We start from the raw sequence: 17,879 nt of genomic DNA on the forward strand, positions 1-17,879 counted from the left end.
CCCTCTCTCTCTCTCTCTCTCTCTCTCTCTCTCTCTCTCTCTCTCTCTCAATCTCTCCACTGCACTTTCATTCCCTCCCTTTTCTCCCTCCATTCAGATCCCCTCTCTCCCTCTACCTCACTCCTCCCTCCCCCCCCTCCCTCCCTCTTTCTCTCCATTCCCTCCAACTCGACCTTTCCCCTACTGTATAGTGTTTGTATGGCTTCGGAGATATGGTGTATGTAAGAGACTTCCTGGATTACTCAGCCCCACTTCCTCTCTCTCTCTCTCTCTCTCTCTCTCTCTCTCTCTCTGTTTTAGATGCAAGTTTTTGTGCAACTTTCTCGATCTTTCTTTTGCGTCTTGAGATGTACTGAACGATCGCCATTGCTCTCTCTCTCTCTTTCTCTCTCTCTCTCTCTCTCAGAATTGCACTTCCCTCACTCTACGTTTTCTTCTCGTCCACTTTCAATCCCCACTTATTTTTTTTTTTCTTTAATATTTTCTTACATTTTTTTCGACTATCATTATTTAATTCACCTTTTATTTTACTGTGCCCATTTTCTTTCTTTTTTTTTATATTTATTTATTTACATTTTATTTGCTTCTCCTCCTCCTTGTGTTCGTAATTCTAGTCTTTAAAACTAATTGAATAGTTTCCCGTTGCCGTTTTCTATGTATCGGAGCCAACGCCCAATTTTCTATTCGTTTCTTCCTTCCCCTTTCACTTTTATTATCGCCTTATTTGTCCTCTCTCTCTCTCTCTCTCTCTCTCTCTCTCTCTCTCTCTCTCTCTCTCTCTCTCTCTCTCTCTCTCTCTCCTAGCATTTTCCTTCTCTTCATCCTGTATCAGTTCTCTTGCCCCCCCCCACACACCGTTTTCATTATTTCCTCTTTCCATTTGATATCATTTTCTCTCCTCCTCCTCCTCCTCCTCCTCCTCCTCCTCCTCTCTTATCTGTCCGTAACCTCTGCTTTATCTCATTATCTACTGCAACGTAACGCCTTTCCTTGAGGTTATCATTAGATTTAATCTTTAATCTCTCTCTCTCTCTCTCTCTCTCTCTCTCTCTCTCTCTCTCTCTCTCTCTCTCTCTCTCTCTCTCTCTCTCAGACACCACATTTTTGTCCATCCATCGCCCTGAGAGAGAGAGAGAGAGAGAGCAATCACTTCACCTACAAACCCTTTTTCACCTCTCTCTCTCTCTCTACCTGTGGCGGACGTGTGGAAATAACCTTCATTTTTTTTGTGTCACTTTTTTTTTCGTGTCTTTTCCCACTCTTTTTTCGGTCCCTCTGACTTTTCATTAACTCCCAGGCGAATGGAAAAAATGCCTGTGTGATTAAAAGCCTGCAGGAATGGCGGCTTTGGGTCTCTCTCTCTCTCTCTCTCTCTCTCTCTCTCTCTCGCAAATCTTAGCCTCTTCAGTACGATGACGCCCTATTTTCACTCCTGCTATTGTCAGATGATTTTATTCGACGTGGGAGACAGTTGTAGTAAATCTGGTACTGTGATGCTGCTGCTGCTGCTGATGATGATGATGATGGTGATTGATGATTGAAGGTGATGATGATGGTGACTGATGTTGATGATGGTGATGATTGATGATGATGATGGTGATGATAATTGATGTTGATGGTGGTGGTGGTGATTGATGATGATGCTGATGGTAAATTTCTCCACTTCTGTCTTATCTCTACGTGCCTCCTCTCCACTGTCTCCTCCATTTCCTCCTCCTTTCCAGTTAATCTTCTCCACTTTTCCTCCTCCAGTGTCTCCGCTTCTTCTATTTTCCCTCGATTTTCTCTCCTCCAGTATCTTCATTTCCTTCTCCTCTTCTGTCCTTCCTTTTCTCTCCTTCATTTTCTCATCTTTTCATTGTTTCACTCTCGACACTTCATTTTCTCTCTTCCTCCGTCCTCTTTTCCTCATTTCTCTTCTTCTCTGTCTTTGGCAACATTACCTTCGTGTTCTCACCTCCCCTTCTCCTCTTTCCCCTCCCCTCTCTTCCCCCCCTTCCCTCCCCCCCCTCTCACCTTTTCTCTCCCTCTCCCTCCCTCCCTCCAGCTCTCTCTCTCTTGACTCACTGCTTTAATATTTTCTGTCTGTGTATGTGGGTATATGAAAAGCTGTGTCTGTATTTTGTATGTATGTATGTATGTATGTATGTATGTATGTATGATGTCAGTTTGATATTTGTTAGTCTGTGCATGTCTGTTTGTGTCTGTGTATATGTATGTATGTACTGCATCTATCTATCTTTCTGCATCTATCTATCTCAATCCATCTACTGTATTCATCTTCCTACCCACCTGTGGATTTTTCGTTATGCATTTGTTTGAGTGTCTGTCTGTCTCTTTATACGTCCATGTCAGTCTGTCTCCGTCACGTTCTGTCCAGCTGTATATCTGTCTGTCTATATGTCTGTTTATCTATGTCTGTGGTATATGAATCATCCCGTTTTCACTCCTTAAAAATAAGAGATGCGAATAGGAAGTGGCAGAGATGATAAAAACAGGAATAAAACGTGATAAATGAGAGAGAGAGAGAGAGAGAGAGAGAGAGAGAGAGACAGACAGACAGACAGACAGACAGACAGAGAAACAAAAGAAACTTGAGGATATATAAGGGAGAGAAGAAGAGGGGAAGAGGAAGTAAGGAGTAAGAGAAGGAGAAAGGAAAGACAGGAAGAGGACAGATAAAGAGGAAAAATGAAGTGGAAGAGAGAAGAGGGAGAGGAAAAGAGGAACGAAGAAGAGGAAGAGGAACAGAAATAAGAGGAAGAGAGGAAAGAGCAAGAAGGAGGCAAGAGGGGCAAGGTGTGTGATCTCCTAACAAGGACAAGGGATGAGTCAGATGCTGGGGACGTGTTTGCAAAGGTGTGTGTGTGTGTGTGTGTGTGTGTGTGTGTGTGTGTGTGTGTGTGTGTGTGTGTGTGTGTGTGTGTGAAGTAATATGCAGTTTTTCTTTTTTATATAAGGAAGGCAAAAAGAACCGTAGGAGTATTTTTTTTTTAATTACTGGCCATGAGAATTAAGTGTTAAAGAAGAAAGCAAAAATAGATGTAAGAGAGTGTCTATTTTCGCTTACTGGGTCAGGTGTGAGGAGGACTGGTTTTTGAGGCAGGTGTGTGGGAAGAGACAATAAGGGAAGCAGGTTTGTAACGGTGCTGGTGACAGGTGTGTGGGTGTGAGTGATGGAGTGGGGGGGAGGGAAAAGTGGAGATTAGAAAATTGTGTGGTGGTAGTGACAGGTGTGGAAGGTGTGGAACTGAGGTGTGTGTGTGTGTGTGTGTGTGTGTGTGTGTGATAGAGTGTGTGTGTGTGTGTGTGTGTGTGTGTGTGTGTGTGTGTGTGTGTGTGTGTGATAGAAGTGTGTGTGTGTGTGTGTGTGTGTGTGTGTGTGTGTGTGTGTGTGATAGAAGAGCATGTGTGAAACTGATTATATGTGAGGTGTGGGATGCGCAGGTGTGTATGATGAGAGGAATATGTGGAGGAAGCATGTTACAGGTGTGGAAGGTGTGGAACTGACAAGTGTGTGGAGAAGAGTCAGATGTGGAATCGAGAGAGAAAATATGTGGGAGGAATGTAACCCAGTATCAGGTAATTGTGGAACTCATATGGCTTTACTCTCTCTCTCTCTCTCTCCCTCTCTCTCTTTCTCTCTCTCTCTCTCTCTCTCTTTCTTTCTTTCCGTCCACCCTCCTGAATTTCCTTCCTTCGCTTTGTTATGTCTCTTCCTTCCCTCCCTTTAATTTTCATTCTTAGCTCATGCATTCATTCATTCATCTTTGTCTTTCCTCTCTCATCTCATTGCCTCCCCTCTTTCCTCGCACACCATCCTCCCCCTCCCTCTCGCTTCCCCCTCCCCTCCCCTTCCCTCCTCTCTCCATCCTTCTCCCTCCCCTCCACCTCCCCCTCCCCATCTCCATTCCACTGTTATTCTTGCATCCACAGTCTTTGCTTTTATTCCTTGTGAAAACAGTGTATTTTTCCTTTTCACCTCTTCTTTTTTCTACCGTTTGTGGGAAGGTTATCAGTCTGTCTGTGTGCCTGTTTCAGAGAGAGAAAGAGAGAGAGAGAGAGAGTGAGAGAGAGTGAGTTCATCACATGTAACATTACTCTCCATTACCACTTGATGGGCTGCTTGCAATGAGGTGCGCGTGCATGTGTGTGTGTGTGTGTGTGTGTGTGTGTGTGTGTGTGTGTGTGTGTGTGTGTTGACAGAACGAATGTTTTCTAATATCTTATGTGTCAAGGTTTATTAGTGTGTACTTTTGATGCAAGTAAGGAAGAACCCAAGGCTGATCCTGTAAAACTTGTCCCCACCAAAGAAAATTGAGGAAGAGAAAGTCAGAATCAACCCCCGTTCAGTTCGAGATGCTTGGACAAGTTGCGTGGAAAAGACTGAGGGTCATAGGAAGGGGGAAAAATAGACTGGGGACGTGTGTGTGTGTGTGTGTGTGTGTGTGTGTGTGTGTGTGTGTGTGTGTGTGTGTGTGTGTGCTTAAGTGTAGGTTACCAGTATATCCTTCATTACACATGTACACCTCTACTTCACATGTCATACACACTCCACACCTGTCATACTACCCACACCTGTCACACACCTCTCATCTACACCTCCACACCACACCACACTTGTTATACACCTTGTTTTTGTGTCCATCTCCTGCTTGAATTCCTCACATATTTTCCCTTCGGCCTTCCACGCACCTCGCACACTTCCTTTCACCCCCCTCGCCTACACCTGCATTCCAGATTTGTCGTCTTCTGCAATTTCACCAAGCTTACGTACACACATTCGTACATACATACATACATACATACATACATACTCGTACATACGTCTGCTGTCAGTACGTGCATTTCAGACCTGTCATTACACACCTGTCTCACCTGTTGCATACATACATATATTCATACATACATGTTTACATATATACATACATACATACCTGCATACATATATATACGTATAGACGTACATAACCATACATACATACAGAGAGACAGACATCCATGCATACCTCCTGCCTATATCTGCATTGCACACCTGTCAGTGCACACCTGTCGCACACACCTGGCCTCACCTGTGTTACAAGTCTATTGATCCGTGGCAACGAGTGCTTGGTGCAGGCGGAGGGGAGGGGACAGGGGAGAGGAGGGCGAAAGAGGGGGGAGAATGGAGGGAAAGAGGAGGGAAGGAGGGAAGGGAAAGAAAGAGGAGAGAGAGAGAGAGAGAGAGAACCTTTGTTTTGTGTTCCCTTTGTGGAGCGTCCAGTTGGTGTCATCTTCTTGTGATTTTCCTATACTTTCCTCTTTATTCTTGACTCCCTTTACTCTGACTTTACTTAGACTCCCTTTACACTGACTCACTTCCCTTTTCCCTTTGGACTCTCTTGGTGATGCTGTGTTGCCCTTCTGTTTAGCGCCAAAGTGGGACGCCTTCACGTGGTGGCACTTATATAACCTGGCCGCTGCAGGACTCAATTACACAGATATCCCTCAGCTTCCTTCCTATCCCCCGACGGTAGGATGGCGATTTGCAGATGAGAAAATTTTAGCCTGCAGTCCATCGGGTTCTGCTCTTATTTCAAAATACGAGAGAGAGAGAGAGAGAGAGAGAGAGAATGGGAGGATGGGGGGATACTTAGGTACTGTGTAGAGCCTAGAGTTGTGGAGATGGATGAGATAAGTGATGGTTCTGTGATGAGAATGATAATGAGGTGGTGGTGGTGGTGACGGGTGGTGCTAGAGGTGGTGATTGGTGATGGGAGTGGTGGTGGTGATGGTGTGGTTGTGGTAATGGTGTTAGTGTGGTTGGTGGTGGTGGTAGTACAGACGCTGCAATGGTTGTGGCAGTGGTTATGGTCCTTCTGGTTGTGGCTGCTAATGGTGTTGTGACTGTGATGATAATTGTGCTTTATATTGCTAGTGATGATGATGATGATGATGATGATTTTGATTTATAATGCTAATATTTCTACTGCCGGTGTTAGTAGTGATGGAGCTGGCGTGATGGGGATGGTAATTGTTGCTTTTGTGATTGTAATGGTGATATGGTGAGGATGATGGTGATGTTGCAATGTTGGTGGAAATGGTGATGGAGCAATACGGAAATGTCTCTGTCTCTCCTTCCAGCGTTAAGTCGGTTCCTCCTTCCTCATCCTTTCCTTCTTCCCTCTCCCCAGGTTTCTTCACTACCTCCATCCTCCTTCCTTTCCTCACCCCCAACGTTCTTCCTTCCCTCCCTTCCTTCCTCCACCTCCCCAGCTCCCCCTCCATCTCTTGCTTTATATTATTCTTTACCCCCATCCTCTGTTCTTCTCTGTACGTCCTTTCTCCCTCTCCCCCTTCCCTCCTTCGCCTCTTCAACTCTTCCTCTCTCGCTTTCTTTATCTCTTTCGTCCTCACCCCACCCCTTTCTCTCTCTCTTCCTTCCCTCTTCCTCTTCCCTTCTCCTTTTCCATTTCTCAACCCAACCCTTCATCCCACCCTCCACCTCCCGCTTTCCTTCCCTCCCCTCCTCTCTTCATTTCTCTCCTTTCCAGCTCCCCTCCCTCTTCTCTTCTCTCCTTTCCTCCCTTCTCTCCAACCCCCCTCCCTCCCCCCCCCATTAACCCTTCCATGACTTCCCTGGAAAATTCTGACTAACCTTTCCAGCGACTCTCTCTCTCTCTCTCTCTCTCTCTCTCTCTCTCTCTCTCTCTCTCTCTCTCTCTCTCTCTCTCAACTCCTTTTCCATTTCCAAGTAAATTTTATAAAACCGGAATTGACAGTGGCGTGAAAAGCAACGCCCTAGTTAAAAAAAGAGAGAGAGAGAGAGAGAGAGAGAGAGAGAGAGAGAGAGAGAATCCTAGAGGTAATAGACTAAAAATTTATTCTTAATGTTTTTGTGCATCTCTTATAAATATTAATTTTTACTTCATTATTATTTTGTCATTATTTCATTCCACTTTACTCCATTACACTTTATTATCCTGCCCTCCACTTCACTCCACTATCAGCCATCTCATTTCCATTTCTGTATTGGAGAGAGAGAGAGAGAGAGAGAGAGAGAGAGACTGAAGGGACAGGTGAGACAGGAAGGAGGGGAGGCCTGGGCGTGGGAATGTAGGAAATACCTGTATTTCTTATGCAGGTGTGGTCTCTCTCTCTCTCTCTCTCTCTCTCTCTCTCTCTCTCTCTCTCTCTATTTTCGTCCACCTCCCCTTCTTCTGTTACTTCCTTCCCCCTTCTTCAGTTCCTTCCTTCCTTCCATCCCTCCTTCCTTCCTTCCTTCTTTCCTTCTCTCCTTCCTTAATTCTTCTTTCTCTTTCATTCTTCCACGTTTAATTCTTCTTTCTTCTTCCTTTCCTTTCTGCATTCTCCCTATCTTCTCTTTCCTTTCCTTACTCCTTTCTTTTCTTCCTTATCCCTTCTCTTCTTCCCTTCTTCCCCTCTCATCCTCCCTCCTTTCTTTTCCTCATCTTCCTCATAAGTACATCTTCCTCTTTTTATTCCCTGTCCCTTCGCTTCTCCTCCTCCTCCTCCTCCTCCCAGCTTCTTCCTCTCCCTCTCTCTCTTTCAGTAACTTCCTCACTCTCACTTTTACTTCCTCGCTTTAATAGTTTTTGCATACTCAATTTCCTCTCTCTCTCTCTAGTGTGTGTGTGTGTGTGTGTGTGTGTGTGTGTGTAAGCAGCAGAGGAGAAGCGAGGTGTTTGTACAGTGATGGAGAAGATAATAATGATGTTAGTGTTGGTGATGGCGCTAATGGTGTTGTTGTTGTTGGTGATAGTGGTGGTGATGATCGTAGTAAGAGAGATAGTAGTAATGGCGGTGGTGATAGTAGTGGAAGAGCGATGGTAGTGATGATGTTGGTAGGAGAAAGATGGTAGTGGTGATAGTGATGGTGATGTTGATAGTAAGAGGAGAGATGGTATTGGTGATAGTGATGATCTTAGTGGAAATGTGATGATGCAAGGAGAGATGGTAGTGGTGGTGGTGGTGATGATGATGATGATGATGATGGTAATGATGATGATGATGATGACGACACACTGCTGTACCTTGACTTATGGAATGTGTGTTTTTCAACAACCGTCTTGAGAGAGAGAGAGAGAGAGAGAGAGAGAGAGAGAGAGAGAGAGAGAGACTATATTGCCAGGAAGAGCATTACGAGGGCGTCTCCACATAGCTCCTTCAGGATGCAAATACTTCTTAGACTAATATTAACAGTGCAATTTAAAGGCGTAAGGTGATGATGATGATAATGATGATGATGTCCCTTCAGTGCGATGACGTCACTCAGCAGCTCTGTGGCTGTGATAATGGGACAAGAGATTTATGGTGTGTGTGTGTGTGTGTGTGTGTGTGTGTGTGTGTCTGCTATCCATCCCTCTCCCCTCCCACACCCATTCCCACCCCCACTCCCCCTCACTCCCACTCCCAGTCGTACATCCCACATACTCCCGGTGAAGCTTTGTAATTCAGTTCTGTACAAGAGGGAGCAGGATGGGGTGAAGCCTGCTCGCTGGCACGGTGATTGAATACACTACAGCCATGACTTTTGGTGCCAGAATCAAGGACATAGGTAGCCGGGTATGCTATGGTATGGTATGGTATCCCTGTTATGCTCCGGTGTGTGGTGATATTGGGTGAAATTTGGTGACCTGGTGCTGGGATGGGGGGCCTGTATATATTTTTTTTTGGTGAATTTTGAGCGATGATAAAAATACATATAGATTAAAAGGAGTAAAGGACGTACAAGGGATAGTATTTTTTTTTTTTTTTTGTTAATAGCCAAGGAAGACGTGCTAAACACATTTTAAAGATTAATTAAGGTGACGAGAACGATCCCCAGTATGTAATATGGCTCCTGTCATCTTCACCTCTCTCTCTCACACACACACACACACACACACACACACACACACACACACACACACACACACACACACACACACACACACACACACACACACACACACACAAAATCTATCAACCTCTTCCTTCCTCAACTTTCACCCTTCCTTCAACCCTTACCTTTTCATACCCCTGTTTAATCAACCTTCAGTTTTTTATATTCAACTTTCATTACTATCCTTCTCCCATCCACTATCTTCAAAATCATCTATTATTACTATCCTTCACCCATCCACATTCTTTATATCCATCTATTGTTACTATCCTTCACCCCATTACTATCCTGATGTCTTTTTTTTTAAATTTTCTGTTATCAGACCATTTCCTTCAGCTTAAATTTGATGTCTGATAATGAAGGGGTGAAGAATGATTTTTTCCTCCTCCAACTCGATTTTCCTCTGCTATACATAAGAAAATCGTCAGAGGAGTTTTGCGAATATAATCGGTATTTGAGAGAAACGGTTTTGTTCATCATCATCATCACCAGCACGAACTACCATCACCACCGTCATTATCATCACCACCACCACTACCATCACCATTACCATCATCATCATAATTATCACCATCACCACCACCACTATCATCACAATCATTATCACCACCACCACCATCACCACCACCACTCTGCTATTTTAAACTGAATGCATAGGATCCAGTAATGAGAAAACTGAAAAAGGTAACAAAAAAATAACAAAAAAACCCCTGATTATAATGTCCCGGAAAAATGGCCTCCCTTTTTTTTCCCCCAAGTTATTTATCGTTGGTGGGTGGATTTTTTTCCTGCCTTCTTTTTTCGTTTTTATTTTGAGTTTTGATGCTTTTTTTTCTTTGAGATTTTTTTAAAGGAATGGGATGAGCTTGTTTGTAATTGGAGAGAGAGAGAGAGAGAGAGAGAGAGAGAGGCGGAAAATGGGTGTTCACTCTAAGGCGACAGGTGTGTGTGTGTGTGTGTGTGTGTGTGTGTGTGTGTGTGTGTGTGTGTGTGTGTGTGTGTGTGTCAGATATGGGTACCGTATTTACCCCATTATTGTGATTTTTTGTATACACTGTATGTATGTATTATGATATGTGTGTGTGTGGCCTGTGTATGTATGTATGTATGTGACAGGTATATGTATGTACGTATGTATGTGTATGTACGTCATCACAGGGGACAGGTAAAGGAATACAAGGAAATCCAGTTCTTGTACTTGTTTTTTGTCCGTCACCTAATTGCTACTGTACTGTACACCTGGGCAGAATCAGTACACGTTCGTACCCGGGAAGGAATGGACAGTACGTGGCTTCCCTTCACCACGATGACGCTTTTTGGTCCCGCTACCGACAGACGATTTTATTCAGCATGGGAGAGACTGACAAGGAGTGGAGGGGTTAGATATTGGCTTCATTAAACCTCCTTTCACTACTAGATCTCGCCTTTAAGCTGAACAAAATCGTCTGGAGAGAGAGAGAGAGAGAGAGAGGGTAAAATTCTTGGTAACTCGTGGAAGTTGGTGTTGGTTCTCTCTCTCTCTCTCTCTCTCTCTCTCTCTCTCTCTCTCTCTCTGAAATGTGGAGGGAATAAGCGAGTTTCCCCTCATATAGACTTAACAGTGAAGGAAATTGAGAGGAAAATGAGGGAAGAAAATGAAAAGTTGGAGTTGATTCTGAGGTTTTGTGTGTGTGTGTGTGTGTAAGTTCCTAATTTTTTCTCTTTCTTTTTTTGCCGCCCGTCTTCGTATTTCTTTCGTTTTTAAATGTTGAAGATGTCAGCAGAAAATCAGGGGAAGTGGATAGGCAGCGTGGAACATGATTTTTTAATGTGCCTAAGAACGTGGAAAACCTAAGCGAGTTTCCCTTATAGAAACACAAAGGTGAAAGAAACTGGGGGAAAGTGACGAACTGAAGAGAAAAGAAAATGGGAAACTATTGTGAATTCTCATATTGTGTTTTCTCCCCAATTTTTTTCTTTCATACTTATCTTTCCTTTTTTTTTTTTTTTTTTTATGAATGTAGAAGGCCCGAGTTCTTCTCTTGATATTGACGTAATGTGGGAAATAAAAAAAAAAAGGGAAAGGTTATTTGAACTGAATATGATAGAAAATGGAGTGTCGTGCTGTGTGATTGAGGTATTTTTAATTTTCGTCTTCTTTAAGCCCATTGACAGAGAAAGTGAAACTGAAATAGAAAACAGAAACCAGTGGAGATGAGTGAAAGGAAAACAACATAACCTCGCGTTTGTTAATGGAAATCTGCCTTATTTTCGCATTTCCCGCCATTTTTAGTTACTGATTTGACCGCCAGGTCGTAAGTGTGAAAATAAGAGAAGAGAAAATGACACAATAACGCCTCTGTAACTGGAGTATCAGCTGTATTATATTGTGTAAGAAAAAAGTAAGCTAAAATGGTTGAAAGAGAAGGTAAAGTGACAAATAAAACTCTATAAATGGAGTAATGGTGTTATTTAATGGTGTTACTTTTCGTGTCCCGCCAATTTTAGTTCCCGATTTGGCAGCCAGATGGAAGGAAGACAAATGACAGTGTGACGTCCAGAAAACGAGTATAAACCTTATTATTTCATTAGTAATAAATAAAAGGAGCCTAAAATGAATGAAAGAAGAGGAAGAATAATATAATGACGTCTGAGAAAAGAAAGTGACTTAATTATAGCTCTGTAAAAGGAATGTTAATGTTAGTCGTGTTCTCGCCATTTGTAGTTAGCGTATCCCTCACCAGATGGCAGGTGGGTGGGAGGGGCGGGGTGGACGCCAGTGACCATAGTTGGAAAAAGAAAATTACCTACTGCACGTGAGCTGCAGGCAGTGATTGGGGAAGAAAAAAAAAAAATAGAAAAAAAGAAATAGGGCAAGGTGCAGTCGTATGACCTGGCCAAAAATAGTGGTGAGAGGAAAAAAAATGAGTATTAACAGAGGGGAACGTATTTCGTAATTTGAACTTTACAAAAAATAACTTAGGTGACCCTTGAGTATGGTGGTGTCGATCTAAAAAAAAATAAATAAATAAATAAATAAAAATGAGATTTGAAACGATTTAACATTTTGATACAGGTGGCAGTACGAAAAAACGATAAACTGTTTGACAATAACAGAGGCAGAGAGTGAAAAAGGAAAAATGTAACTGGAAGAGAGGCAGAGAGAAAAAAAATGTGACTCGTAGACTAAGGTGATGATCAGAGAAGACGAAGACAGCTGTATATATGACGATTCAAAATTCAGACTAGATTTTTAACCAGGGGAAGAAGAAAAAGGCGAAAAAAGTGCCAAACGAACACAAAGAGAAGTAAAAGGCAGGAAACCAGACATATACCTAAGAGCAATAAGAAAAGAAATTAATAAAAGACCGAAAAGAAGGGGGAAAGCAGAGAGGTGGGCCGCCAGAATTCCCTCACCACCTCCCATGCATCACTCCAAACCACCTCACTCCAAGACACGTAGACGAGGAGGAGGAGGGGGCCGAGTGAAGGGGCGCAGATTCTCCCCCTTCCGTCACCTGAGCTGGCCGGACGTGGCTGTAGCACTCACCATGGCCAGCGTCTCCGTGCTGGTGTATGGGGTGGGGGTGGCGGTGAAGTCGGGGGCTACCATGGGCGGGCTGCTGCTGGTTCTGTACATTGCTGTGATTCTCTATATTCTCTACAACTCTGCCCTCCTGCCGCCGATGCTGTGTACCTCGTGAGTTGATGGAGATAGATACATGTGTTGATAGATAGATAGAGGTCCACTATTGCTTCTGTATATTGCTGTAATCTGTGTGACTTGAAGAGGGAGGGTCGAGGAGGGAGACAGGGAGGGAGAGAAGTTGGGACCAATTAAGCAGTGTCCATGTACTTGATATAGACAGACAGACAGATGGATAGATAAATAGATAAAGACGGATAACAGGTAGATAACTATGGAACGAGTCGCAACATTCAGTATTTCAGACAAAGATAGATTAATACAGATATATATTTACATCCAGTGATATTTTTACTGATTGAGAGACACGACATTATTCAGACAGGCAGACAGATTTTATTTAACCTTCAAACAAAAAATACGAGGAGGAAGAGTGACATACAAACATAAAGACAGACAAGCGGAAGAGTGACATGCTGACCTTAAGAGTGAGATAGGTTGAGACAGCCGCTATTATCTTACTTTCTCTCTTTCTTTCTTTTCTTTTGACACTGTTCTCTATTGTGTAACTTGCATATTTTATTCAGTATTGATGTTCACCTTTTTTTTTTCTTTTACTTGCATAGGGTAAGTTGATGTTGGTGTTATTTTTTTACGTGTGTTTTTTTTTTTCAGTGTTAGGATTTTTGTTTTTCCTTGCTTGTTCCTTTTCCTTGTGTTCTTCCCCCTCCTCCTCTCTTTATATCTGTGTCTATATATGTATCTATGTATCCTCTATATCTGTCTTTCTGTCTATCTGTTTTTCTATCTGGATATCTGTCTATCTAGCAAGGTAACTGTCAGGCCTCTGCTTAACTTACAAATCTCTCTTATTTCAGTACTTTACGTTTTCTCTTCTTCAATATTTATTTTTTCATATGCACTTCTCTTGCTGTACTCCCTCAATCTCTCCTCTCTTTTCTCCACATCCCTATCCCCACCTCTTCATCGTTTACCATCAGCCTTCCATAGTGCCGCTTTCACCACCACTCCTCGCTGTCACCACGCCTGTCACCCGATTATCACACACTGTCATCAGGCCTGTCATCACAATATCACCCCTGTCACTACATCATTACTCTGAACACTGAAGGTTATATACAAACGTAAAATTCAACTATCTCACAGTGCATCACACTTTTTAAAACATATCATCATCATCATCATCATCATCACCATTATTTACGTGTCTTCCATACAAACTTACACACACACACACACACTGATTACATTCCCATTTTTCCCATTAATCCCATCCATTTAAGGGCTGGGGCATTGTCAGTTCATAAATGGTGAGAGTTAATAGGGTTGCAGTCCAGTAATTAAAAAGATTTGTGTCATTTATGTCGAATTGAATAGTTGTAAAAAAATATATTACTTTTTTTTTTTTTACGGTGGGGTAAGAGGTGGAATATGTAATTAGATGGATGGTTGGACAGATAGATAGGTAAATGAGAGAGAGAGAGTACGATTATTTTAGACAGAACTTCCATAAATTACATTGTCATTTATTCACTTCATTTATTCATTGGTTCATTTTCCCATTGTTAACTTGTCATATCATCATGTAATATCTGTCTCTTTCATCATCATCATCCTCTACCTCTTCCTCCTCCTCATCATCATCATCATCATCCTTAGCATCCAATCCTTGCCTATCCATACTGTAACAAACCCAGCCAATGTTAGCTCAGTTCTAATCCAGCATAATTTGACCCTCACCATCCCACCCTGTCCTTCGTTATCATGCCTTTGCTGATCTCTCCACTCCTCCACTTCCTCTTTTTTCCCTCCACCCAGTCCTTGCCTACCTTGACTCTCTACTCTTTTAATTTCTCTCTTCCTCCGTACTTTTACCTGCATTATTCCTCTTGTCCTCTTTTTCTTCAACCTTCTTCTTACTTACTCTTTAATTTTTATCTGGCTCTCTTCTTGCATACCTGGAGTCATCTTTTACACTGTTGTTTTCCCTACTCTTCTTTTCCTAACTCTTACTCTTTTTCCCTAACTCTTACTCTTTTTCTCCGCATTCCTCTTTATCTCCGTCTTCCGATGTATTCTCTTTATTCCATTCTTTGCCTACTTCTTAATGCACCTTTCAGTCTCTCAATTTCTTCTTCCATTTTCTCCCCCTCCCCCAGCCTTTCTTTTCCATCCTATCCTAGTTTTCCTCTACATTCAGTCATTTATTTAACTCCTCTACTTCCTTCTCAGTCCATTTCCTCCTTCAGATTTTTTCCCCTTCAGTTCCTCGTTTTCTCACTTCATTTCAGCTTTTCTCGTCGCCCCTCTCCCTGCCCTCCTCTCTTTTTTTTTCTTTTCTTTTCACTCTCTTTCCCCCACAACTCAGCTCCTTCTCCTTTTCTTCTCTCTACGTATTCCTCTCTTCATCTCTCCTCTTCTTCTTCCCCCTTCCTCTGTCAGCTTGCCCCTCACTCTTCCCCTTGTCCTCATCCCTGCTTCTAACTCACCATGACCCCTGCCCCCCCTGACGCCCCCCTTTGTGCCCCCCAGGTACAGGCATCCGTTGTTCCGATCTCTGCACTCCTCCATCCTCTCTCCCCTCCATCTCCTCCCCAGTTTACCTCTCATCTCCCCCTTTTCTTCCTCTCCAGTTTTTCAGTCTGTACTCCTTGCCCATCCATCCTCTCTCTCCTATCCTTCCTCACTCACCTTTCTCTCTCTTTCCACCCTTTCCTTTGCTTCTCCGCCCCCACCCTCCTCTTCCAGCGTACCCCAGCTGACCTCCCTCCGCCCTCCTCTGTCCCCAGGTTCGGTCACCCCCTGTTTCGGTCCAGCAAGGAGAGGCGGCGGGCCAGGCTAAGAGATGCTCGGTCCACCAAATGCAATTCTGGGGACTCTGGCGACAGTGGCATCGAGGTGAGTAGATTTTTAAAGAGGTATATTTTTAAAGAGCTATATATTTAAAGATATTTTTAAAGAGGTATACTTTTAAAGCTGTATATTGAAAGAGCTATAATTTTAAAGAGCTATATTTTTAAAGAGCTATATTTTTAAAGAGCTATATTTTTAAAGAGCTATATTTTCATGTTATCTATATTATTTGCATCTTAACTCAAAATCTTTAGTGAGAAATATTCATAAGCCAAAGTGAGTGAACTTTGTAATTACGATAAAAACTATTAATTATGCAAAACCGCCTGTACTGTATGTTTCTTACCTGTAATTATAACACAGGGAGATTAGTATTCCTTCTCCCTGTAAGAATAGCCCCGTTTTTTTTCTCATTATTTTTGTGGGTGAAGTGGAGGGCGATGGACGGGTTCCCTCGAGGGCGAGAAGTGGAAAAGTTTGGGGAACAACCAAGTTAGGGGAGGGAAAAATGTTGGTTCTCTCTCTCTCTCTCTCTCTCTCTCTCTCTCTCTCTCTCTCTCCTGAGGCCCTGGTAGCGAACACTTACAGAGATCAAGTAAAATTATAAGTATCTTTCATTACATAGACAAATACGTAGAGAGAGAGATAGATAGATAGAGAGAGAGAGAAGCAAGCCGTTACAGAACTTTCGTGACCTTAAGGGAAAAAAAAACTTAAGAATGCAAAAGTCAAACAGAGAACCATTTATTACCGTCTTTATGGCCACGTTTTTCTCACTCACCCAGTTTTATTACCATATTTTTTTAGGGGGTCGTTACTGAGTAGGGATATGCTTAAATATTAGTTGTTACTGAGTAGGGATATGCTTAAATATTAGTTGTTACTGAGTAGGGATATAGACGTTTGAGTAGGATTGGTTGTTACTGAGTAGGGATATGGGTGCTTGAGTAGGATTGGTTGTTACTGAGTAGGGATATGGGTGTTTGAGTAGGATTGGTTGTTACTGAGTAGGGATTTGGGTGTTTGAGTAGGATTGGTTGTTACTGAGTAGGGATATAGACGTTTGAGTAGGATTGGTTGTTACTGAGTTGGGATTTGGGTGTTTGAGCAGGATTGGTTGTTCCGGATTAGGGTGTATGTGTCTGGAGGTTACATGGGAAGATTTTGAGTCGTTGCTGAGTAGGGATTTAGTTGACAGGATTCAAGAACACAAGGAGTCGTTACTTAAGAGGGACAGAATGCCTGGACGTCATGTCGAGGCTACCCTTTCTCGATAGATAGATACAGACTGGCTGATAGATTAATAGGAACAGAATTCTATAATAAACATAATAGGTTGTCCAAATATAGCTAGATGAGAGAGAGAGAGAGAGAGTGAGAGAGAGAGAGAGAGAGAGAGAGAGAGAGAGAGAGGAAGGGGGAGATATTATCCTTGACTCCCGGGTGAGAGTCTAGTTTGTTTGTCTGTCTGTCTGTCTGTCTGTCTCTCTCTCTCTCTCTCTCTCTCTCTCTCTCTCTCTCTCTCGTCGCCACATCCATCTCTGTCTCCTCCTCAGCTGGTCACCGGATCGTGCCACGTGACCAGCGCGGACGTGACCCTACCCCTCCCTGACCTCGACCCCTCCTCACCCTTCGCTGACCCCGCCTGCGTGGTGAGTACCCTGAACCAGTGTGTGTGTGTGTGTGTGTGTGTGTGTGTGTGTAAAGAAGAAGGAACCCAAGGCCAGTTGCCCTTATTATTTTTTAAAATAATTCTAGTCTATTATTTTTCCTTTTTATTTAGGTATTTTACTCATGGTTTATTTATCTATTAGTGTCTTTTTTTTTATTTCCATCTGTTTATCTGTTTTGGTTTTTATCTCGTGTGTGTGTGTGTGTGTGTGTGTGTGTGTGTGTGTTTATCATATCCAGATTTTATTTCTCTCGTCTCATGGTTATCGTGTTTATCTCGTCCTTTATTCAAAATTTAAATCATCGTTATCTTTTGGTTGTTATTCTTATCATTTGCTTATCTCATTGTAATTTTTTAGCGTTATCTTGGTCATGTGATTTCGTTTCTCTTTCCTCATCCCTTATCTTATCCTCACCTTAATATCGAGGAGTGTTCTTTATCTTCTTTATCTTTGTTATCTGTGTATCTAGTAGGTCCACCGCAGAACCGGATCTCTCTACTCAGGGAGCGTGATAACCAGAATTAATCTTGTCCCATGTTGACCATGTACGTCGTGAGGGCAGGGCATGTGAAAGTCGAAAAGTTTTGGTGTGTGTGTGTGTGTGTGTGTGTGTGTGTGTGTGTGTGTGTGTGTGTTGATAGGCATGTAAAAACGTACACACAGCTTCCTCTTAAATGCCTGCCACGTCTGAGTTTCGAACCCAGCTCAAGGCATTCACAGATTGGGAGGTGAACACATTTATTATTAATATGATTATTATTATTATTATTATTATTATTATGGACTGGTGGACGGTCCTGTTATTGTTATTGCATTTCACGAA

At 42.7% G+C, this 17,879-nt stretch overlaps 1 protein-coding gene across 1 annotated transcript in view; it reads left to right on the forward strand.

Annotated features, from left to right (window-relative positions):
* The window catches only part of RhoGEF3 (Rho guanine nucleotide exchange factor 3), a 383,735-nt gene that overhangs the window by 221,852 nt on the left and 144,004 nt on the right, over positions 1–17,879 (forward strand). Inside the window, exons 6-7 of the mRNA XM_080282570.1 lie at positions 15,320–15,428; positions 16,940–17,035. Of these exons, the coding sequence (XP_080138696.1) occupies positions 15,320–15,428; positions 16,940–17,035 (205 nt within the window). The remainder of the gene's footprint in view (positions 1–15,319; positions 15,429–16,939; positions 17,036–17,879) is intronic.

The sequence above is a fragment of the Coenobita brevimanus genome, chromosome 94 (assembly GCF_032717465.1).
Source record: "Coenobita brevimanus isolate Jiangsu-jjx chromosome 94, ASM3271746v2, whole genome shotgun sequence".
Lineage (NCBI taxonomy): Eukaryota > Metazoa > Arthropoda > Malacostraca > Decapoda > Coenobitidae > Coenobita > Coenobita brevimanus.